This window comes from Harmonia axyridis, chromosome 2 (genome assembly GCF_914767665.1).
Source record: "Harmonia axyridis chromosome 2, icHarAxyr1.1, whole genome shotgun sequence".
In the NCBI taxonomy this organism is placed as follows: domain Eukaryota; kingdom Metazoa; phylum Arthropoda; class Insecta; order Coleoptera; family Coccinellidae; genus Harmonia; species Harmonia axyridis.
In genome coordinates this window covers 12,499,134-12,525,784 of record NC_059502.1, presented here as the reverse complement: position 1 = coordinate 12,525,784, position 26,651 = coordinate 12,499,134, and the positions used below count along the sequence as shown (strand labels likewise).

The 26,651-nt window shown below is 35.7% G+C and overlaps 1 protein-coding gene across 7 annotated transcripts in view; it reads right to left on the bottom strand.

The window, feature by feature from the left end:
• The window catches only part of LOC123674023 (tyrosine-protein phosphatase Lar), a 570,788-nt gene that overhangs the window by 23,997 nt on the left and 520,140 nt on the right, over positions 1-26,651 (bottom strand). For all 7 annotated transcript variants that reach the window (XM_045608828.1, XM_045608831.1, XM_045608826.1 and 4 more), the window contains exon 8: positions 8,545-8,739. In XM_045608828.1, coding sequence (XP_045464784.1) covers positions 8,545-8,739 — 195 coding nt within the window. The remainder of the gene's footprint in view (positions 1-8,544; positions 8,740-26,651) is intronic.

Sequence of the window (26,651 nt, the reverse complement as noted above, 5' to 3'; positions counted from 1 at the left end):
TTTCCTAATTGTCGAATTTGTTATAAGCAGAATATTTATTATTTTCTGTATCTACCTGCTGGAATCCAAGGTTTGGCAACCTTTGCTCTCCTAGTGTCATCCGTTGTTTCACGTCGTTTGGTGCGCTTGAAGTTTATTTTCAGAATTTCTGACTTATTTAGGTATTTATTTCAATATATTTTGAGTTGATATGGAAAGTTGATTCATTATGGGGCATAAGAAGTGCGTTATTTGAGGAGAAACTCGCGAATTGAGTGAAATATCGTATCACTAATATGTTTTCATTTCCGCGCACTTCATGTCAAATTTGATAGTTCATGTTGGGGACAAAATTTGCTTACTGAAAATGACATATGCTCCCACTATCTATGATCATCACTCTGAGGACAATCTCAACTGTCAAACCATAGACAACAACCATCGAAACTTCTCCTACATCTACAAAACACTCGTTATTTTTGTAAACAATTTACATCACTTTTAGTCTACTTCGATTCACATCTATCTGCGTTGTTTAAGATCCTCTCGCGATTTCAGAGCCAGAAATGGCTCTTATCGAGTATCAGGAGTTAGACACACGGTGAAAATCCCCGAGGAGTTTTCTCTCATTTACATCCTTCGCGCGAACAAGTAAACAACAGAGTCGTCGACCCGAAACTTCCCACTTTGTTCCTCAAGTTTTCGACATATTTTTCCATTCCTCCGTTACTCTTCCTCTAAGTGATTAAGGACATCATCAGGACGTAACTGACACCGACGGGGGGCGGCGCGGAAGAGGGAAGGCTGTATGCAAAGCACTCTTTCTGTGCGATTTCCCGGACGGCTAAGTTTGCACGTATCTTCGGCTTGGCTCACCCTGGGGACCATTAGCATCAGCGTGTCTGCCTTCGTCTGGGATCTTCGAGATCTCTTCTCGTTTCGCGAAGCGACCGTTGATTGGCCATTCGACGGAATAAAATATTCCTTTCTATGATCTTACGTATTCCAGTCAGTCTGAAAGTTTTCTACCCCATATAGAAACTTTACTTTTTTATACAATGTATCGTTTGAATACCTATTTTCATATTATTTGTGAATGACGTTTGTGGGTGAATTATTGGCTATTGACAGTTGATGTTTTGACATTGTGGTCGAATAAAATATTTTATTCTATGATTTTACGTATTCCTGTTCAACTCTCAGAGTAATAAACATAGAAAGAGGGAGTATATGTCATTTTCAGTGAACAAATTTTGTCCCCAACATAAACTATCAAATTTGACATGAAGCGCGCGGAAATGAAAACATCAGTGATACGATATTTCACTCAATTCGCGAGTTTCTCCACAAAGAACGGACTTCTTATGTGCCATAGTGAAACAACATTTCATATTAACTCAAAATATATTGAAATAAATACCTAAATATATTAGAAATTCAGAAAACAAACTTCAAGCGCGCCAAATTACGTGAAACAACCGATGACACTAGGAGAGCAAAAGTTGCCAAACCTTGGATTTCAGCAGGTAGATACAGAAAATAATGAATATTCTGTTTATTATAAATTCGACAATTAGGAAAAATATCGGATTTCAAATATTCAAATTTGCATATTTAATCGGGGATCACTCAAATAAATATATTCCATTCAATATAATATACATTCATAACGATATAATAAAATTGTGGATTTGAAAATATATCACAATCCGACAACGTAATCTAATCATGTTGGGGACATTAAAAATTGCTTATACTCCCTCTATCTATATTTATTACTATAGTTGGATATGCCGTCATATAAACAGTTTTCCAATTCTGAATAGTTTGATATCTAAACACCTGTCACTTTTGAAGCTTTCGTATTTCGCTATTTGATAAGTACAAACTACGCCATCAATAAAAATGGAACGATACACGCTTCAAAAACTCAGTGAAATTGTTAAAATTCACTTAAAAAAAATTTGAAAATATTGGAACCACACTTCGCAAAACAAAAGCACTTTTGGGTCGTCTTGGAGCACCTTTTAGTCCAGCAGAAGTATAAATGGTGGAAAAATTTCAGCTATTGGGACAAATTAGTGAAGAATCTAAAACATGTGCCTCGCTCAAGAACAACTGAATATTGCTGCTACGAAGTTGGAAATTTAGCATTCCACAAACGACGTTACACTGTATTTTGCAAAAGACTTAGATCTCAAGCCTATTAATTATAATTTCGAATATGATTTTCGCTTTCTCTTTAGAATAACACTCCGTATATTCTTCGAATGTGATTGAGAATAAGATGAAGCATAGGATTAATAATTATTTTTTCGAATAATTCAATTCAAAAATTATAAGTAGCTGGGACACACTATATGATTGACCAGATGTAACAACACCAAAGAACATTGCTTTTAATAGAAACTCATATTAAAGGGTATTCACATCTTGATTACTCAGGATAGTGATGATTATCCAGGATAACGTTTTGAATTGTTTAACAATGGAGAACAAATGAGAGTTTTCAGGACCTCTAGCATCAAAATTAGCCTACAGTAACTTAATAAAACACAATGGCGACACGAGTAGTCTCGTTTTTTATTGGCTGCCGGTTTCTGAGCCTAAATATGGAGACTTTTTGTTTACATTCTGCGTTTATCTGATTTTTGGGATTTATTCCAAATGTAATGCTCATTTCATTATGTCATTGTAGTAAGTATCCTTCAGTTGAATAAATTTGTTCTATATCCAAATCTATCAGGCCCAATAATTTGAATTATGACAAAGTGTCAGTTCAGTTCAGTCAATCGTATTCTTAAGTTCTGTGATTAAGCCCCGCCCCATTCGCCATTTTTAGGTTCAATTTGGAAGTATTGTTGTCACTGTGTTTTACTACCACTGTAAATAAGGCTACAGAAAAACTTTTGCCTACTGAACTTTTTGTTTGGAATGACTTGGACTGAAACATATCAAAAATTCTTTCTCTTTAACCTCAATTTGAGAAAACAAATCTATTAATGCGCTTCTTCCCGTCAGCTTCAGTTTATATTCACTATTCATCGAGTGTTGCATGCAGAATCCCGAGCGTTTTTCCCATTGAAATCTGTTGGATGGGGTCCTGCTTCCACGATGAAGGCAACCCAGGAAAAGCAAAAATATTAGATTTGTTGGAGTTAAATAAAACACGTAGACGGTTCATTCAAATCCGAATGGGATCTGAAAAGCCGAGACTGTATGTATTTGGTGGAGAATAGTTTAGCACCGGTTCGTGTTTCCCGATGCCAAATGTTCCATCTCGGTGTTCCGAAGCCACGTACTTAATATAAAGCCTAATATGGAGTCACATTAGATGTGTATAACACGAGGAACAAACTCGGTATTTCCCCCTTCCGAAATACGATTGCGTACTCGAAATAAATTCCATTTATATCTTTTCTAATCCGAAGTTATTCGTCGTGTTTGAATTTCGATCAGGTCTGAATCGAATTATTGATGTTATTCTTGCGGTGCATGTGCATACGATTATGTTTGTGTCGTTAGAATTTATGATTTTTGTATATGGTTCACGCAAATATATGAAAAAATTGATTTTGGAGTAGACGAAGTATTATTTTTTTTTTAGGTTTAAACAAGTTTTATTTTTTCTGTTTCTAATACCAACAAAATTGAATATTAATTATATGTGGATGACATTGTGTAATCGCGCAGTTTCTAGCTTATTTCAAGCTTATAATGTACGTAATCCTCATATTATTATTATTAGGTGTACAACCTTGCTTCCACCGTTTTGCAATAGATGGCTGTAGCGGTAAGTGGTAGTCTAAATAAATAGATCGTAGATGTCATACAATAAGTTTAGGTATTAGTTACCATAACGCCATCAAAATATTAGTCGATTTGTGTCTGCATTATAAAGTTATTTTCGATTAAAAATCTCAGCTTACGAACCAAACTGACGTTATTTGCGGGTTTTAATTTTCTGCTTTAATATGAAGAAACTGCGACTGAGGCTTATCGGATGCTCTCAAATACTTATGGTGAAGCCGCTATTAGTGAAAGAGCGTGGTTTCAACGCTTCAAGAACGGTGACTTTGACGTCGGAGACCAACATGGAGGTTGAAGAGAGAAGGTTATCGAAGACACAGAATTGGAGGTATTACTTGATCAAGACTCGTGTCAAACGCAACAAGAATTGGCAGGATCATTGGGAGTGACGCAAAAAGCCAATACAATACGCCTGAAAGTCATTGGAATAATTGAGGTACAAGGAAATTCCGTACGAGTTGAAGCTGAGAGAGGTTGAACGACTTTTGTTTGTTTGTGAACAGCTGCTTGCAGCGAAAGACAGAAGGGATTTCTGCATCGCATTGTGATTGGAGACGAAAAATTGATTCATTACGATAATTCCAAGCGCAGAAAAATCATGGGGATATCCCGGCCATGACAATACTTTGAATCCGTTTTTCACAATAAGGCCTCGAATTTCGAAAAAAACGGCGGAAGCAAAGTTGTACGCCTATGTAATATCCAACTTTATTGGTAGTAAAAATATAATGAGTTCTGAGATATAGGGTGGTGAAGATTCCAGAAAAAATATCTTTTTTTTATAACCATATTTGATACATATTTTCACTGCATCAAGATACATTTTCTTTTGAACAAACAATTTAATTATTTTTTCGAATAATGGTTTTTGCATTGAATATTTTTGGAAAAACATCGAATTGTCATATTTATGGAAATTGTAGTAGGAGTTTTCGAAATCTGAATCTCTCCGAAAATTTCACTTTCTTAGGTTATTCTTGGAATTGAATACGAATTCAAGTGAGTGGAACCTTAACGTTTTGATAAGTTCAAAATTCACGAAATACAGATCTCATATAAGGCTCATATAACGCACAAAGAGTATTTGACTTTTTATAAAAAAAATTATTATGTTATTAAATGAAATATCTCATCAATATTACCGAAACTTTTTCAATAATTTTCAATGCAAATAACACAAAAGAAGAAACAATATGAATGAAGAGTATCAGAATCGACTGATCTACTATTTTTCATGCAATTTCCGAGTGTCCTATCTCTAATTACGTCATGTAGATCCAGCCCTATGGGATATCCTGAATATTTCAGTAACAGCAGTTCATACGGAAATGAATGAATGCCGATATGATCTGATCCGGAAACTTTAGGTAATTTGACAAGTACGGCATGCCAGTGACAATGCAATTATGATACGTTCATTCATTTTTCATTGGAGAATACCCTCATGTTTTGAATAATTTATGGATCAATATTGACTCGACATACATTTTGGACCGATAAGAATTGTTTTGGGCGTTTCGATGCCCCCAAAATGTAAAGATAAATCGAACAACGATATCGGTATCAGATGAATTTGTCACGATGAAATGTTTTTTTTTATCTGAGAATTGGAAAATGTTAGCATTTTATATATCTTTATTACATAGGCGTACAACTTTGCTTCCACCGTTTTTTTTTCCGAAATTCGAGGCTTTATTGTGAAAAAACTGGTTGTACATTTATGATCAAAGTATTGTCCATCACTGGACACTACTTTCTCCCATCCTTTGGTCAGCGTACGAATCCAGCGTTGAAAAGACTGGTCATCTTATGAAGTGATCCACGAATCTATCCAATTTTTCACTTCTTCATGAGACCGGTAGTGCTGGTCAGCCAGGCCGTGTGCCATTGATCGAAACAAGTGATAGTTCGAGAAAGCAACGTCTAGAGAATAAGGCAGGTGGAGTAGGACTTCCCATTTCAACGTTTCCAATTATGTTTTAACCACTTTCGCAACATGGGGTCGAACATTGTCATGCTGTAAAATCACTTTATCATGTCTGTCGTTGTTTTGAGACCGTTTGTCTATCAATGCTCGCCTCAAACGCATTAATTCCGTTCGATAACGATCGCCTGTGATTGTTTCAGTCGGTTTTAACAACTCATAAAACACTACGCCGAACTGGTCCAACCAAATACTGAGCACGATCTTGGAACCGTGAGTATTCGGTTTGGCCGTCGACGTGGAAGCATGGCCAAGATATCCTCCTGACTTGGAATTATCGTAATGAATCCATTTTTCGTCTCCAGTCACCTTGCGATGCAGAAATCCCTTCCGTCTTTGCCTTGCAAGCAGCTGTTCACAAGCAAACAAACGCCGTTCAACATATCTCGGCTTCAACTCGTACGACATCCAATTTCCTCATTTCTGAATCATTCCCATGACTTTCAGGCGTTCGAAATGACTTGTTGCGTCAGTCCCAATGATCCTGTCAATTCTTGTTGCGTTTGACACGAGTCTTGATCAAGTAATGCCTCCAATTTCGCATGTTCGAATACTTCCTCTCTTCCACCGGTGTTGGTGTTCGACGTCAAAATCACCGTCCTTGAAGCGTTGAAACCACTCTCGACTACCACTTACTGCTACAGCCATCTATTGCAAAACGGTGGAAGTAAAGTTGTTCCTACACCTAACCTTATATTACATTTTATATATCTTTATTAATATTCAAGAAACAATTCAGTATTTGTGAAGCTCAAAAACCTAGATATCACTTTGATATTTCGAAATACAAATTTCAACACATTCCCAATTTAACGTCAGTTTTTTTTTGCATTGCAGCTCACCCTTTGATACCATTTTCGGCAAAAAATATAAACGATGTCCACAGGCAGCAGAATTATTTGCTGAACAACAATTTCCAGAACGTCCAGGTAGAGAAGAGGCTTAGGTTTGGATGATTTTCTGGGCGATATCAATCAATTAAAAATGAATGGGATGTTAACGTTAACGCGAGCTATTCCTTGGGGATTGGTATTGAAGGGAAGCAAAAAAAGGGATACATCAAAGAACGGCCACTGGGGTCTAATCTAACAGTTGATGCGAAAGGACCAACAAAGCTGGAGCAAACTCGAAAAAACAAGGGCTTTTGGGAGGATATTTTATGCGTAGATCGCATGCAGGAAAAAATATTATGTGAGAGCCACTCCTATCGGAAGCATTCTGTAAATGGAATAGAAAAAATCAAGAAGGTAGCTGTCACGTTATTGTATTGTTGTGGTAGACCACAAAATGCTAATTTCTTCAACTTTTCATGAAAAGGTCTAAGAGCTTTTGTTTACATGAAAGACCCCCTTCAATGATATTGATTCACTCCTTAAAAGGTTTAGCACTTATTTGGTAACACCCTGTATACATTTGTAACTTTATATTTTTTATATTTTCGTGTAACGTAATCAATAAAGTTATTCCGCATGTCAAAATATAATTAAAGAAGGTTTTTAGGCTTGAATTCATTCAATTTTTCCTGGATTCAGATATTTCAAATTAATTCATCCCTTGGGAACTCTGAGAAGATATTTTGATAACAGCTGTTACTAAAAATTGCCTAGCTTAGCAACTTGACGGTTTAATTCTTTTCATAAGCATTATTCATTGTTTGTCTGACGTAAGTTTAAGCATTCAATTATTTTTATGTTTGATTTTACATTTAACTATAAGAAAAACTATGACATAATTTCTGAGGAATTGATAAAATTGAAATTTCAGACTTATATGTAGTAGTTCGACAAAAATCATTATTAAATTGCAATCAGGCTTTGCAGAGGTGTAGTTTAAACTAACCCATTTTAAAAATTGGTAATTAAAATAACGAAAACCAATTCCAAATTCTAAAAAATTAAACTTCCAAAAATTAAGCATATTGAGACATTAAAACGATTCAATCCCCATTTAGAACCTATTATTTCCTGAAAAAGGAGTAGTGAGGTGGACGGTAGCGTCTTTTTTCACCTAGTAGAGGGCACAAATTTCACAAATCATTTCAAGATTTTATAACCCATCATTTCGTATATTGTGAGAGTTACGATTCAAATGCGGAAAATTACTTAGTTGACAATTGTTGGGTTGATTCAACCTTTTTATTGTTAGTGCACAGTTGGTAGTAAACTTTATTATTCACGTGTCAAAAGGTTTAAGTTATAACAGCAGCTGAAATTCAGGATCCTTTTCCGAGGAGTAAAACTTGGAGAAAATTGTCAGTTACTCAACTTTTTTAGCGAGTTTCGCATAAAATGACATTTCATAAGTAATCAGCGCTTCTTCTTTTTGCAACAGTTTATAAGTTTATATAACAATTCAAATGAAAAAAATGAGCCATTGACTTTCTTTCAGAAAAACTTTTATATAAAATCAATTACAAAGAAATAACATCGTGACATGCAGACAATTTCTCAAACCTGGAAAAAGTACCTCCTCGAGCGGGATCTGAACCTGAACCCCCGGATTATTAGTCCAGTTCTCTACCAACTGCTACCGAGGAAGTTGAAAGTTCCAACAGACGTTATAAAACCACTATTTCGTATAAATAAATATAAATTAAGGAAGAAGAAGACACGATTAACTATTATTTATTAGATACAACATAATAATATGAAGTATTGAAAGTTATAGAATTCAAACTGATGCTATAATGGAAATATTCGTATCTATTCTAAGCTAGTTTTTACATCAGCTGACAAGACGTTAGGGAAAAATTAATTTCCGTAAAGACTTACCAGGCATGTCATCTTTGATGACATATCGAGGATTTGAAGATATATTGATTGGCCTCATATTCCTCAACCATGTGATTTTTGGTGGTGGATTTCCAGTGGCAGCGCAGGAAAGAATGGTGTTGTGGCCTATCTCAACTACCTTGTTGTTGATTGGAGATTGTGTGATGAGGGGAAAACCAGGAGGTAGTTTGTTAACTGTAAATAAAGACATAATCAGTTTTTGTTGTTGCTAAATTTTAATTCTTATAAATATTAAACATTCAATATGAAATGTCGATACAAAACAGTTAAGTTTCTATTCATCAATTGTGTGAAGCGATGAGGTTGAATGAAAACATCAATAAAAGAATATTATAAAAAATTTTGTAAGTAACTCATAATAGATTTTTTCAACTCGCACAAGCTCTAAATCTTACAGAAGCCTAGGTTTGTAAATATGACAATTAGGTTAATTGATTTCACATGACAAAAAAGGCAAAATTTCATCTTACGACATTTTCTACAGTCGAATTGATTGTATTGAAAGAATTGGTAATTTTGCACCTAATGCATCTGATATTTCATTGCTCAGGATAAGCTATTAGCTACCAACTGCCTAGGAAATACATTATCTAACATTTTCATTAGATGCCTGAACACAATATAACTATCTAACCAGTATAAAACACATATTTTGTAATTTCCTCAGGAGCTATATCACGCCTCAATAAGTTATAGTGCACGGGAAAATATTTGCTCATTTAATGGCTTCCATATTGATTACAATAACTCATTGTTAACCTTACCACCCCCTATGAATCTTTGATGTAGAAATTATAGAGGGGTTCATGGTCATATAGTAAAGAATCGATTAGAAAGTGCAATTTTTTTCAACGTCGCGTCGATGCAGAGAAGTTCATAGTTACTTCGAGGAACTTCAAAAAGAGCATGATCCAAATTTCGAACGAATAGTTTGTTTTCATTATCCGGAAAATATTCAATGAGACTATGAGACATTCAAAATCATTCCAGAAAATGATTGAGCATATGAGGTTGTTCTCATATTCTAGATTTGAAATATAGAGAGTTACATTTTTCGAGGTCTTTTCATAGAAAAGAAGGTGATTGGGAAAAAATTCCCATCAACCCACATACATAAGCAATAGAAAAGAACATACGCATCCCTTAACGTAGCTATCAAAAGCCATTAAATGATATTGAAAAATAAAAAAAAAATTTGCATATTGAAAAATATCATCTACTCAGAAGTAGCAATCCTTCATAAAGATTTATTTCAAACGAATATGGAATTCCAATCGAGATCCACAATCCATCCATATATAACTTAAATTCAGGTGGAAAACAAATATCCAAAAAAAAACAAAATTGAAATTTGTTTGCTAAGAGTCTGGACAGTATCGCAAACATATTTCAACTGAAAATATCTGATATTTTGCAAATCTGGGAAGCGGAGCCGTAATCCACTGCAGTAAATTGGCTTAGATAACACATTCATTACTTGTGTCAAACCGCACAGTAAATCCCTCTTTTGACAGCTCAAATTATGCTCATACCTCTCTTTCGAAAAGTCCTTTGTTTTCATGTTCATGCAGATGTGAAGTTGGGATTCATATCGTGGAAGGGGTTCGAAATTTTCAATTTTGTTTTTTGAAGGAGAGATTCGAATTTGTTATATTTCATTTAGAATTAATATTTTCATGGAAAGATTTTCTTATGACTGTAATGTTCGGCTTTCTATTTGTGTTCTTGCTTGACATAGTAGAAAAATTAATTGATTTATTTCCTGAAAAAAACCAGTGCAGTTGTTTGAGTATTCACTTACCTCTTCTAATTGTTCCAATTTTGGAATGAAAATTCAAACAGAATATGGCTTTTCACCTATTTTTCATTTTCTCGTATATGAGTTATTACCTAGTGTTCTCGTCTCCATATTTTTAAACTTCAATTTCGATTCAATTTTTAGTAGATTATCAGATGATTATTACTATAGAAAGATTATTGAACATGGCTGAAAAGCTATGCATTGAGACGACTCAAATCATTGATATAACGTCTAACTTGATCATCGAATCATAGACATGACTTGCAAATAAATGGTTCTGGAATGAAAGACATTGGTATGCACGCCTTAGAACATAAAATATAACTTCTAAACAATTCGATCATCGATGAAACTTGGATGGAAGACTAGGTTCAGTCGACCCGAATCATAGATAAAAATTCAAACCCACTCGACCATCAAAGAAAATAAGACTTTTTCCTCAAATATTCAGAGATGGCAAAAGATACATAAGGGTACAACTTTGCTTCTGCCGTTTTTTTTCCGAAATTCGAGACTTTATTGTAAGAAACTGGTTATACATTTATGATTCAAAGTATTGTTCATCGCTGGCCAATTCTTTCTCCCATATTTCGGGCAGCGTACGAATCCCGCGTTGAAAAACTGGTCATCTCTTGTAGCGATCCACGAATCGATCCAATTTTTTACTTCTTCATAAGACAGAAAGTGCTGGTCAGCCAGGCCGTGTGCCATTGATCGAAACAAGTGATATTCCAAGAAAGCAACGTCTGGAGAATACGGCAGGTAGGGTAGGACTTCCCATTTCAACGTGTTCAAGAATGTCTTGACCACTTTCGCAACTTGGGGTCGAGCATTGTTATGTTGTAAAATCACTTTATCATGTCTCTCGTTGTATTGCAGCCGTTTGTCTCTCAATGCTCGGCTCAAACGCATTAATTGCGTTCTACAACGATCACCTGTGATTGTTTCAGTCGGTTTTAAGAATATAATACAATACGCCGAGCTGGTCCCACCAAATAATGAGCATGACCTCGGAACCTTATTCGTTTTGCACGTCGACGTGGAGTCATGGCCCCATGATTTTCTACGATTTGGATTATCGTAATGAACCCATTCAATTAATTAATTCAATATTCGAGTGACTCATAAAAAGATTCTATATAGGGTTCCAAAATGATCATTATGGTGATAAGTCTCCTTTGATCGGGTCCCATTTTGGTGCTCCAAATCTGAGTATTTCTCAAAAATTTTGTTAGAGTTCAAATAATAAGTTATGAAATTTTATTTGTACAGTGTGAATGGTTGGAATGAGTTTGTTATTATTATTATTATCGAATAAATATAAAGACGTTATCTATAACATCAAACTATTTGTAGTCGATTTTTTCGAGCTTTTACGTGGGAGATACGCAATAAGGCACTAAGGCCATCTTGATTATCGAAGAATGCTCAACTACCTGAATCATAGTCATGACTTGCAAATGAATGGAACTGGAATGGAAGACTTTGTTAAGCACGTCTTGAACCATAGAATATAACTTCTTAGCAATTCGATCATCGAAAGAAGCTTGAATGGACCACTAAGTTGAGATGTACTAAATCATAGATTTAACTTCAAACGGACTCGAACGTCGAAGAAAATAGGTCTTTTGAATGGATGAGAGGACGATTAAGGTAATCTTGAATCATTGAAGGATGCTCGACTACTTGAATCATAGACATTACTTTCAAATGAATGGAAAACTATGATTAGGACGTCTTGAACCATAGACTATGACCTCTAACCCAATCGATCATCGAATGAAACTTGAACGGACCACTAAGTTTAAACGTCTCGAATCACAGACAAAACTTCAAACCGACTCGATCATCGAAGAAAATAAGTCTTTTTCCCCGAAGATGCAGAGAGATGGAAAAAGGTAATTTAATGGTCGAGTGAGTCATGAAGACGTATAACGATCATGCATCAAACCATTTGTGGCCGATTTTTTCGAGTTTTTGCGTGGGATGTACCCGATAAAACCGTCGCCATCACACTTGAATGGATGTGAGGAAGCGACTGAGGCCACACTATCCAGTTAAATTCGTAGTATGAATAATAGCACGCCTCGTTAACTTTAATCGACTCAAAAAGATGCCCGTCTGACACCGGCCATTTTGCCCAGATTACTCCGTGGCTGGAACGTTATTATCCGCAGTGTATTATCCGCTTAAGAGACTGATCAATTCCGCTTACGGTAAGGGAGGAAAGATTCACCGCAATTTATCGTGATTTCCGCGATTTTTCGCAACCGGGACTGTTTGGGGTGGGGGGGGGGGGTGTTATTAAGGGGGTCGCTTTGACTCATAGAGTCGAGGGATGGTGGTTATTTTTACTTACAGGTCTCGCTGTTTTCGGGGAAAATGTACAGATGGTGTCGCGTAACTTTGTGATAAAAGAACTGCACAGGGTGTACTGAATTCGTAGGATTTGAGTGGTTCTCAGTTATGAGTGGATATAGACTATAGAGCGATGACGTTCGCGACTCCGTGCACTTTTTGATGATATAGATGATACCACAAATAGATTTGCTTTAGTTGTTACAGTGTCTGTACTATATTGCGATTTTTAAATTTAACCATTATCGACTATACAGGGTTAGAACTATTCAGAGGGTCACTACAAGGATATCTAAAACAGTTAGAAAGACACGGTGGCTTGAATTACAAAAAAGTTGCGTATTTCAGGGATGAGTGTGTTGGTGTGAACAGATCCGAAATATCTCCATTGGTTCCCAAGATATATCGAAAAAACTGAAAGTCGAGATTTTCTTTTTTTTCTGTATATCTAACTCATTCGTTTTTGCAGACAACTTCACGAAATTTGGTTTATAGCCATTATCCAATAAAGAAATACTAATGGTGTCTTTAAAACTGGCACGAAATCGTGGAGGAAAAACTACTCTCATTAATTAATCTTTAAATTTATTTAAATGAGATATGATAACTTAAAACTACAGGGCGTTACAATCAAACCAATTGCCACTAGACAATAAGTATTTTTGGAAATATTGTTGATGTAACTAATGAAGAATATTACGCGTTACTTCATGAGCATACACAAAACTATTGTATTTTTGTCCACCCTGTACCAATTGGAATGAAGATGTGATACATTTTCGGAATCAACTCAACTAGAGTAATCAAAAAATTGAGAAAAAATGGGGGTGTTCCATTTGAAAAAAAATGACGGTGACGTCATTACTCGGAAGTAATTCACCCTGTATATTAGATTATTATTTTAAAATACGGTTAATTAATATCAAAAACCGACGTGTTTCACGATTATTTCTTAGAATGGTCTGTTTAGCTAAAAATGAATTTGTTCTATACTTTACGGACACAGTGTAGATATTCTAATAGTGTCATCAGATTTTTTCTATTTTCCATTGTTTGAGAGACGCGATAGTCCATTTTTTTTCTTATGGACGCCATATTGGTTTTCTTCATGAGGTGATGAAGAAAAAAATTACGAATTCAGCAATGTATCACACTCTACAAAAATATCTCTAATGGTTTTCGATATCCCTGTAGTGCTCCTCTAAATAGTTCTAACCCTGTATATATCGGATACAACGGAATTTATTGAAATATTTAGAAAGAATGTTTTAGATATAATCCAGTGGCATATTCCATTTTTTTTCTGGGTATAGCAATTTTTGATAGATTGATAACTCCTTTTCAATTGAACACCATATCTATTTCAAAACATTTCAAATTGATTTTTTCAAATATGAATTTCGATCAGAAAATGACAACATGAATTGCTATGATAATACTTAGGCGTATAAGTATGCTTCCACCGTTTTTTCAGAAATACGCTTGGGATTATCGTAATGAACCCATTTTTCATCTCCGATCACAATGCGATGCAGAAATACCTTCCGTCTTTGCCTTGCAAGCAGCTATTCACAAGCAAACAAATGCCGTTCAACATCTCCGGTTTCAACTCGTACAGCACTCAATTTCCTTGTTTCTGAATCATTTCAATGACTTTCAGGCGTTTTTATATGGCTTGTGGCGTTACTCCTAGTGATCCTGCCAATATTTGTTGCGTTTGACACGGGTCTTGATCAAGTAATGCCTCCAATTCTGCATCTTCGAAATCCTTTTCTCTTCCACCGACATGCTGATCTTCGACGTTAAAATCACCGTTCTTAAAGCGTTGAAACCACTCTCGACACTTTCTTTCACTAATAATAGAGGCCGCATTATCGGTATTTGAGAGCATTCGAAGAGCCTCAGCCGCAGATTTCCTCATATTAAAGCCGAAAATTAAAACGTCCTGCAAATGTTCAATCGAGAATAACTCTATGATGCAGACACAAATCGACTAATATTTCGATGGCGTTATGTTTACAAATGTCTTCGCTTAATGTATGACATCTACGATCTATTTAATTCGGGAAATTTTTTTATGTGTTCTTTTATAGACAGACCGATAAAATCATTCCATAGGCATTCATAAAAATGTAATGATGCAATAATAGTCGCAAAAAAAATGTTGTATTGCAATATTTAGGCTGAGGTGATAGTAAAAATTGCAAAAAAAGTTCAGATGTTCGATAATTATTATGAAATTAAAAATCTAAAACTAAGAAAAAAATTCGAATGATCATCACGAAGTGAATAACAATATCAAAAAATGTGCCCTCAGCAATAAAATCAAGGAGTCTTCACCGCAACCAGCGAGAAAAAGCGATTAAACTTGTTTTGGCAAAGCTATATCTGTATGCTGCAAAATGGCGAATGCGACGGTCGAACTAGCTGATATCGCAAATTGATCGATGCCTCCAGAAGTGATTCAAATTCTCCTAAAACCCCGTTGTTCGGAGTATCCGATGCTGAGAAATGGAGCGAATGAGTACTTCATGCTAAACATACTTGTAAGTGCAATCAACTGAACTATTCCTCTAGAGATCAGTTTCCAGCTACGATACACTAAACTACCATATCGTCGTTCAGCCTATGTTCAAGCAACGTGAAATTTGAGCTGAGCACAAAAGATGTTGTCGCTTATGGGGTAAATATTTAATCACTCTACGTTAAATAATTTACCCAGAATTAAATAAGTTTTCCAGTTTAGTAGGAGGTATCTGTTTACTTACAGGGCCAAAATAGAGCTGAATAATTCAATATTGAAACATCAAGCAGGGTTGTGAACCCTGCTTGAGATGTAAAGGAGGAGAATAAATTTCAACCATGTTAAATGTGTTTGACGTTACGTATAGAAATAAGTAAATACATCCCTTTAATGCCGTAATGTCCTCAAGTTAAAGAGGAATTAAAGTAATCAAATTCTTGAAACTAATTCAAATTTAATTTAACTGACGACTTATGATGATAAGATATAGAATAGAATAGAACTAGTTGGGAAAACTACTATTTGCATTGATAAGTACAGGGTGAGCAAATTTCGATGTTTTAGCACTACAACTTTTTAACTAGAGGAGACAGACAAAATCTGATACCCTATTCTCGGTCTCTTTTTCTGATAAACTAACAAGGGTAGTATTAATTTTTGGCCACCTTCATTTGTTTTCGAGTTATAAGCGAAAATTGGCAAAATGGCGATATCGAAAAACATTTATATCTCCGCTAATATTGATGATAGAGCTCTGCAATTAAAACATTATACAGGCATTCTTTTACGTAGAATCCAGTGGCGTGCTCGTCTTTTCAAAAGGGTTTTGAATTACGAAGCTATGACCCAAAGTTGTATTTTTTCAAATAGGAGCACTAAATTTCTGTGCCATATTTTGAAAGCTTGATTTTTCCTTGATATCTCCTCTGGTTTAAAAGTTGTAGTGCTAAAACATCGAATGCCCACCCTGTACAGTTAAATTCAAATAGTTCAAAAACGCTCGTTTTCGATGTTTTATTCCGAATAAAAATACATAAATCTTTCTATGAAAAAATGGGATATTCTCGGTATTATACACGTTTTCATTTAATGAATGGAAAATATTGAATTTGTATATAATCCGGAAGTAAGGGAGGTATTTTTCAGCGTTTACCAATTTGTTTAGAAAGAGGAAGTAAATTCCAGTCGACTCATATGACTAAAATAGGAAACATTGGAACAGCAAATCGTAATAAATTCTACCAGAACCTTTTATTCGCCTTTTTATTGGAATTTATGTTTTCGCCCAAATAAATGGCTGGCCGTATTGTTTGCTTTCAGCTGTCACGGAATATTTACAATTGCTTGCATATCTTCCTTTTTTTCGATGGAGATATTCTCTAAGCCAGACGCAAAATGGTTGTATTGACATTGAAGTCAAGATTCATGCACCAATTATTTGGGATCTAACCTTGTTTTTGAAATGAACACGAGGAAACAAAACATGCATATCTAAAGGTTCTGCTATTCACTCGTTATTGAATTCATTTCATAATTCAACGGAGTTGATGTGTTATAACTCAGTTCCTTTATGGAATAAATTGACAGACTTATCGCAAGAATTCAATCACTTATGTTATTACCACTGAAAATTTGAGGCTTCTGTTGAATAAACTAATCAGGAGCTCAAGTTGAGATTATCGATAATCCGAACTTGACTCTGATTGGTATGTTGAATTAAATGTCTACATATTTATCTATGTGACATTCAATAAAGGGTATTCCAAGAGAAATGTTACAATTTAAAATAGCTACAATGGTAACATTGGTAAGTACTTGATTTTATTCACTTTTTTTTTGCACAGATTAACGAAAACCATGTTGGCTGTTATATTTTTGGTTTTTAAGATTACCATGAACATATTATTTCAGATTGATCAATCTTCTCTTCCATACAGTATCTATTTCATCTTTCGTGAGGATTCCTCACTGTCAGTAAATATGACCTTGTCGGCAGCATCTAATGTTGTTCACCCTGCTTACCTTGATACCCCTTAATTGTCCTTCAGTGCTTTCCTCCTCTCTGAATTTCAACTTTTTTAGCACTTTTAAATCGATGGAGATAGACAAAATCTGATACCCATTCTCGTTCTTTTTTCCTGAGAAACTAGCAGGGGTAGTATTCATTTTTGGCCACCTTCTTTTGTTTTCGAGTTATAATTGAAAATTGTATGATAAAAATGGTGAAATCGAAAAAATTTATATCTTCGCTAATACTGATGATAGAGTCCGAAATTAAAATATCATACAGGCACTGTTTTAAGTCCAATCTAGTGGCCTTCTCGTACGTTTAGAAGGATTTCTAATTAACAAGCTAAGACCCACTGTACAATGCAAAAATTTCGTTCGTCTTTGCCTTGTGAGCAGCTGTTCACAAGCATCACACGGCTTCAACACGTACGGCACCCAATATCCTTGTTTCTGAATAATTTCCATGACTTTCAGGCATTTTGAAATGGCTTGTAGCTTCAATTCTAATGATCCTGGCAATTATTATTGCTTTTGACATCAGTCTTGATCAAATAATGCCTCCAATTCTGCATCTTCGAAAATCTTCTCTCTTCCATCGCCATGCTGGTCTTCGACGTCAAAATCACCGTTCTTGAAGCATTGAAACCACTCTTGGAATGTTCTTTCACTAATAACGGCCTCGCGATCGGTATTTGAGAGCATTCTATGAGACTCAGCCGCAGATTTCTTCATACTGAAGCAGAAAATTATAATATTCCGCAAATGGCGAGAATTTGGCTTGTAAGCTGACATGTTTAATCGAGAGTAACTTCATGATGCAGACTCAATATTTCCATGGCGTTGTGTTAACAAATACCTAAGCTTATTGTATGACATCTACGATATATTTATTTCGACTACCACTTACCAAAGTTGTACACCTAATAATTAGGAAAGGAACAAAAAAGAAACAATATTTAAGACTTAATAAACACAAACCATACGATGTTATGTATTTTTGAAATCAGTAAAAATTGAGCTTTCAAAAAATGGCACAAAAATCTAGTGTTCCCATTTAAAAAAACATAACTTTGGGTCATAGCTTTGTAATTAAAAATCCTGCTAAAAATTCGAGCCCGCCACTAGATTCTACGTGAATAAACTTTTAATTTTGCAAATAAAAAATGAACAATACAATTTTTCTGCACAGGTACAGCACATAGAACTAGGGCTAACTGTGCTCACATTAAATTTTACTACCCAGATCCCGTCCAATTTCTGAAAACCGTGTCAAAGTTCAACGTACAATTCCGTTGAGAGACCAATAACGTATGTATTTTTTGTAATGATTGGAAAACACGAAATCAAATAAAAATAACACACTGTCCACCCTAAATTAGGACCGGAATAACACTGTGGAATCATCACGACAAAACAACGGAACACCACGGTATATTTCATGGGTCGAAATGAAATACCGTGTTGGTAAATTAACACTCGAACTAAATATTTTGGTTGTAAAATTCGCAGCATGGATGACATAATTCGATGGCCATCGAGTGTATCGACAAAACCGAATGTAGGCAAGCTTTTAAATTCGGCGTGGAGTGCCCCAAAATTGAATTTCGGCGGCATATGTGAGGCGACCCAGATAATTTACTACGAATTATTGTGAATTAATTGGATGCACCTCGACATTGTTCGCTGTTATTGTTTTCAAGGGACAATATGTAAACCCCTCTCGTGGGTGTGCCACGAAAAGGCTATCAGCTATGATGGGAACGAAATGAATGTATAATTTATTATTATTATTATTATTATAACGTGATACAGAGTTGAGGCTTAGCCTATAAACTCTAAAATATGTTAAAATAAGTAATGTTGTCACAAATTACAAGCTTACAAAAATATTGAAAAAAAAATTATAAGAAGAAAGGGATGAAAACAAAATTCGTGCTATTGAATGAAAAAATATCACAAAAAAAAAAAAAACAATTCAATTTCACAAACACAGTGCATTCTGTGAGGCCCACAAGTCAAGTTTGTTCTTGAAACTGTTCACACTAAGCGCACAAACTATCTCGGTCGGCAATCTGTTCCAAACCTCGAATACTCTGTTGGAGATGAAGTACTGCCTGGTGGTGGTAAAGAATCTCTCACGTGAGAGTTTGGACATATGTCCTCTGAGATTATTTGAGTTGAGCACAAAAAGATGACTGAGGTCACAACCGAAGAGACTATGTAGCGATCTATAAGTTATTATGGGATCGCCCCTCAACCTCCTCAACGAGAACCTGGAGATATTCATTAGGGCTAACCTACTTTCATAATCTGGACGCACAAAGCCATACGGTATTCGGGTGGCCCTCCGCTGAACCGATTCTAGTAGAGTAGCATCCCTGATGAGGCAGGGATACCAGACAGGACCGGCGAACTCCAGAACTGGACGAATGTATGTCTTGTACAATTGTGCTGCAGTCATAGGATCGCAACCAGCGAAAGACCTCCCGAAGAGATAGAGAAGCTTTCTTGCTCTGCTCGTGCAGTGTGCTATATGCTGACTCCATGACAGATCCTCCGTCACAATCACACCCAGATCATTGTGAGCGGATACATTTTCAATCAGCTGCCCCTCAACATAATAAGAAAGTCTTGGATTCTTCTTTCCTAAATGTAACACCTTACACTTTTGAACATTTAACGGAAGCAGCCAGTCATCACACCACCTCGCCAGGGTGTTGAGATCCTCCTGTAGGACAGAACGATGGGTTGGACAACTGAACAGCTTTGTATCGTCCGCGTATGAACAACACTGAGAACTGAGAAGATTTGCATGTCATTTCGTCCCAATATTCGTCATTTTCGAATTTTGAGCCGGAAATGGCCTCAAACGATAAGGTATTAGGCTAATTAAAAAGTCTCCGGTCTGAAGCTTAGATGGTGGTGCTAGTATTAAATCCATATTATGCTTTTTGGTTAGTACCAACCTTCAAACGATACGTGTCAAAATTTGGCAGGAGTCCGACCATTAGTTTGTGAGATATTGCGTTGTGAGTGTAGCTACTATTGTTCTTTGAAGAAAAATGAAAAAAAAAATCATTTCGTGTACTGATAAAATATTGCTTTATGAAGGGAAAATATACATCTGAAGCAAAATTTTGGCTTGATGAAGAGTTAGCGCCAGGAAAATCAACCAACATTGATTGATATGCTAAATTTAAACGTGGTGAAATGAGCTCCGAAGACGGCGAACGCAGTGGACGCCCAAAAGAGGCTGTCACCGATGAAACAATCAAAAAAGTTCACAAAATAATTTTGAATGACCGTAAAGTGGAGTTGATCGAGGTAGCAGACCTTGTGAAGATATCATATCATTCACGAATATTTGTACATGAGAAAGCTATGTGCGAAATGGGTGCCGCGCGAGCTCACAATCGATAAAAGCAACAATGTGTTAATGATTCTGAGCAGTGATTGAAGCTGTTTAAGAGCAATAAACCTGAATTTTTGCCTAGATATGTGACAATGAGTGAAACAAGGCTTCATCCTTTCACTCCGAAATCCAATCGACAATCAGCTGAGCACACGATGAACCGAATCCAAAGCGAGGAAAAACACAACAATCAGTAGACAAGGTTATGGCATCAGTATTCTGGGTTGCGCTAGGTATAATAGTCATTGATTACCTCCAAAAAGGCCAGATTATCAACAGCGATTATTAGATAACGTTATTTGATCGTTAAAAGGATGAAATCGTTAACAAACGGCCGATTTGGAGAAAAAAAGGTGCTGTTTCATCAAGACAATGCGCCGTGTCACAAATCAATGAAGACAATAGCAAAATTGCATGAATTGGGCTTCGAATTGCTTCTGCATCCACCGTATTCGCCAGATCTGGCCCCCAGCGACTTTTTCCTGTTCTCAGACCTCAAAAGAATGTTCGCTGGAAAGAAATTTAGCACTAATGAAAAAGTAATCGCCGAAACTGAGGCCTATTTTGAAAGCGAAAGACAAATCATACTACAAAAATGGCATCGAAAAGTTGGAAGATCGCTATAATCGCTGTATCACCCTGAAAGGCAACTATGTTGAATAATGAAATTGAATTTTGCCAAAAAAATGTGTTCTACTATAGTAGATCGGGGACTTTTCAATTGCAATGATATACTGGGTGTGTCATTTGAAATAAGGAAGTAGTAGTCTGTGTCCGGGATAACCGGAAATTGTAGGGATCTGAAAATATTTTAGGGAGAAAGATTATTGTCTCAAACCTCAATATGCAAATTTTCAGCACAAAATTATGATTAGTTTTTCATAAACGTCTAATAGGCGGTAAATCACCCTGAATAACTGTTTTATAGCTTCATTATATGAAATATCTATTTCACTTATTTTTTTTTCCGTAAGACCTGTTAGCATTAAATCGAATTCCAGTCCTCACGTAGCAAAATTATCCTCTCAATTAATCAATTAGAGATATAAAGCAAATGTTGAAAAAAAAATGTTTTTCACGTTACAGAATACAGAGACGTGTTCTGTAGGTCCACAAAACTGAAAAATCGCCCCTCCTGTCTACGTTCGCGGCGCATTACACACGAAAACACTAAACACGTATCCTCCTTTTTTTGAAGCTGTATAATAAACTAGCAGGCAACAGGAAGAATACAAGTAAAAAGCCGCGTCAGCGGAACTTCCTGTGAGTGCGACGGGGTTCATGTTCCGTGGCTAAAAGCCACCCTAATGAACTCATATTATTCAGCACATAAAAATTCTTCTAAAATGTACACATATTACCTTCTATACTTTCTCTGATCTAATTTTTCACTCTGCTTGTTCCCCCTTGCAGATACCCGAACAAACTCGGAAATCTTATTTTGGGGGAATAAGTCAACCTTATATTTTCTCACGTAACCGAAAAGATTCGTGTGATTTTTTCACAATAGGCGTGCTTTTTTCTCCATATTAATGAAATATAAAACTTCGTTCGTACTATATTCACTTTTCTTCTTGAAAACAAAATTATAAGTGCAATAAAAATTTTGAAGCAATAAAATTTTATTGCACTATTGCTAAACAGTGCAATAAAATTTGATTGCTTCAAAATTTTTATTGCACTTATAATTTTTGTGAAAAGAGTTAATTGCACTTTTCACATCGCGTGCAATTAATACTTTTTGCACTCATTAGATAAATAATCATAAATTACTTGATTACTAATAATAAATGCTTGTATATTCGCTTTTATCTAATTTCTTTTTTCAATAGAAGCATAAAATTTCGTCTAATATCTACTCAGAACAACAAAATGGTCACGAACGAAATTTTAAATAAAAATTTACCACCGGAGTAACTGAAGTAGTGACTTGGTCACCTGGGTGTAGGTTCAAAGTGATAATATTTTGAAAATTAAAATCAGTTTTATTGAATGCAAATGACAACATCGTATTCAAAACATCGTTAAACTTAAATAAACCTTCGGTGGATAAGACTAAGCTTATGCTTATATCCATTATGACCTGAAAATATTTCATCTAACGATATACAAAAACTATTCTGGAGCTATTTATGCAGATAATCATTTGATATTAAAATGGTTAGGTATACGAATTATTTAACAATAGCAATGCGGAAGCTACTCATAAGATTCTCGTTTGATGTAACTGAGGAACAAAATGAACTGCCTCAAATAAGCTTCTATTTAGATAACAAAAGTGATGACCTTCCACAAAACTCATGCTTGGCGTTAAATAGATCTAGATCATGGAGATGGGAAATATAATAGAGTTCAGAGGTGAAATTTTGCGGTATATCTTATTGCTAGAAGTGATTACCTTCAACGTCGTACTTTTTCTTATATAACCTACTCTCATCTGATATTTTCATTGAATAAATTTAGGTTCATTAAACAAGAAATCTCAGATGTTGGCAGTTAAAAAACTGCGACTGCTCCGATTGGTTCACCTTGCTTCAAATTATGCTGATAATATTCTGCAGTGTCCTAATTCTTTCCTAAGAATAAAATAAATGATAAAATAAATAAAATAAACCGCTTTTAAGAGGGATTACCACTACGTGGCTTTCCACGTATCAGTCAAACATTAGGTACTCATTCATTTTCCCTCTGGCGCTCCTGCGATAACCAAAATTTGCACGGTGTACAGGGTGGGCAAATTTCGATGTTTTAGCACTACAACTTTTAAACAAGAGGAGATATACAAAATCTAATACCACATTCTCGTTCTTTTTTTCTGAGAAACTAACAAGGGTAGTTTTCATTTTTGGCCACCTTCTTTAGTTTTCGAGTTATAAGCGAAAATTGAAAAAATGGCGATATCGAAAAACATTTATATCTCCGCTAATACTGATGCTAGAGCTCCGAAATTGAAACATTATACAGGCACTTTTTTACGTAGAATCCAGTGGCGTGCTCGTCTTTTCAAAAGGGTTCTTAATTACGAAGCTATGACCCAAAGTTATGTTTTTTCAAATGGGAACACTAGATTTCTGTGCCATTTTTTGAAAGCCTTATTTTTCCTGATTTCAAAAACATATAACATCGTAGGGTTTGCATCAAAATAAATAACAGAAAATGGTCAAAAACCTTTTTTTATCTAACCATCCCAATATTTCTATGGTTTCAACTGTTGATTCTTTCGTGAAAAACGAAAAGTTAAAAGTTACCAACATTGTTTTTTCATTCGTGAATTAAAAATATTATCATTCTACAACGTAAATTACTGTTTAAAGAAATGATATGAAAACCCCATAAAAATCTGTGTTTGTAAGAGGAACAATCTATAATTTCTTTTTGAACCGAGCATCAGTTAGTTGGTGGTATATAAGGAAACATTACAATTTGGATATAGGAACATGTTATCGTCGAAAAAAACATTGGGGAAAGTCAGAAGGTTTTCAGCATTTGTTTGTTCATAAGTTCTGTGTTGTCCAAAGCGCAATTTACGATTGAATGACGAGCGATAAAAATCTTCTAACTGTCTGAGTCAGTGCTTTTCTAATTTTATATTTAATGAGATGTGATGAATCTTTGCGAACCCAGAAGATGGCGCCATAAGCTGAGTAATACTCGGGAGAACAGCACTGCTCGGGATATATCATTACTCCTATTATTGACTGAGTGATTACTCTTTGATTTATGGGAAAAAACCTCACGCAACGAGCTGCCACTGCACACTCACTAACAGTAGGTTTATTTACCCTTTCCAACCCCTGTGGAAATATCAAAATAAGCAAGTCAGAGAGAGGTAAATGTCACAGCGAGTTATAACTCGATGAAATAATTTCATCGTATTAGGGGGGGTAGAACGTTTACCCAACAATAATACGGTAGTCTGCGGAAGTTCGGGCAACTTTTGATACCCACCCTTGGCCAAAGTTCATAGTTGCCGTGGAACCCACCCGTCCCGAATAAAATGAAGATGAAACACATTCATTTAACTCGATCTGGGGGTGAAAATTTCCAACCGCAAATAGTTTCTATGATTCTCTCCATCTGCCGTTCGGAGTTTACACAAAGTCGTCCAAGGGAGCGTCTTATGTGAACTCCTAAGTGAACTTTATTACCGGGCCCGGAAGTGGGGGAGAGGGGGTGAAGTAGGACGAGGAAAGAATTCGTGCAGGAATGCCTCGTCTTACAGGACCCGGAGAATATTCTACATTGCTGCGAGAATAATCCGCGCCGAGACCTGTGACTTACCGTTTCTTTACTTTGGGATCCTTTTTATTTTCAGCTAACCGTGGGGCTAGACTGAGTAGTAGGAATTTCGATGGAAATTCGGGATATGGCGCTGGATGAAAAATATCCGGAAAATCCGGTCGAATTAGGGAGCTGGAAGAATTAGAGATTTTTTTTATTGGATGGGAGATTGTTAGTTCGATATTGTAGATACTTTGGAATATCAAAGTTTTTTAATAGGTTTTAGTTTTGTTTTCGATTTAAATGGTAGTTCTACAATATTTTTTATAAGCATTCCCTATTCCTCATTTTTTTATTCGAGAAATGTATTCAATTTGTCTAGAAGATCTTCATTTTGTAATATGACAAATTCATTGCCGTGAAATTCTTTACGCATAATACGCTCTATTAGTGTAACGTCACACACCGCCATTTTTGGTTCTCCTGTCAGTGTTCGGAATCCAAACAAATAAATTGTCATTCAAATTAGTACGGTGTCGTTGAAGGAATTGGCTTATTTTCATAAATAAGAGTATTTAAGGAACGATTTCAGTATTAATTGATAGACAGAAGGAACGAGGTTAATACCAGTAAGTTTGAATCCTGTATTCCCCAGATTTCGTAAAAAGCCGTGTTTATTAGTTGAACTTCAAGTTCGAACTTACTGGCATTAATCTCGTTCTTTCTGTCTATCAATTAATAGTAAAATCGTTCCTTGAATAACCTTATTTATCAAAATGAGCCAATTTCTTCAACGACAACGTACTAATTTGAATGACAATTTGTTTGTTTGCATTCCGAACACTGACAGGAGAACTAAAATGGCGGTGTGTGATGTCATCACTAATAGAGCGTATTTAGGCGTCATCAGCATATATTATAAAATAAAATCTTCAATTTGAGTTTATAAAAAACTGCAGTTTGGTGCATTTCAAAGTCAAGGTTGCTTCCTCATTTTCATTTATTCATTATATGTATGGTTAATTATTAAGATATTCCCAAATTCGTTGTCTAGTGAAGGGATCTCAGAATCTCTAGAGCTACATAGTCGTACAACTTTGCTTCCGCCGCATTTCTCCGAAATTCGAGGCTTTATTGAAAAAAGCAGGTTATACATTTATGATTCGAAGTATTGTCCATCGCTGGCCACTACTTTCTTCCATCTTTCGGCGGCGTACGAATCCCACGTTGAAAAAAAAAATGGTCAACTTTTGATGCGATCCACGAATCGATCCAGTTTTTTACTTCTTCATAAGACCGGAAGTGCTGGACAGCCGGGCCATGTGCCATTGATCGAAGCAAGTGATAGTCCGAAGGAGCAACGTCTGGAGAATACGGCTGGTGGGGTAGGACTTCCCATTTCAACGTTTCCAAGTAAGTTTTGACCACTTTCGCATTCTGAGATTCACTTGTCTAGTGGACAAGGAATTTGGGACATCCGATACATTTCATTCTACAAAGATATTAAAATCGAGATTCCCATTTAATGATATAATATTATTCAGTGAAGTAGAGGAAATAATAATAACCATTGTATTAATATCGCCAAATTTATTGGCTTCTCCAGTTTAATGGAAATCATTATCAGCCCGTTTCGAACAAATAACGTATTCGTCTTCGAAGTAAAATGTTTTAAGAACTCGAATAATAATTCTCCAACTCCTCATAAACATGAAAGCTGATCCGAATTAAGCCCTGTTTCCATTCCATCCAAGATTATT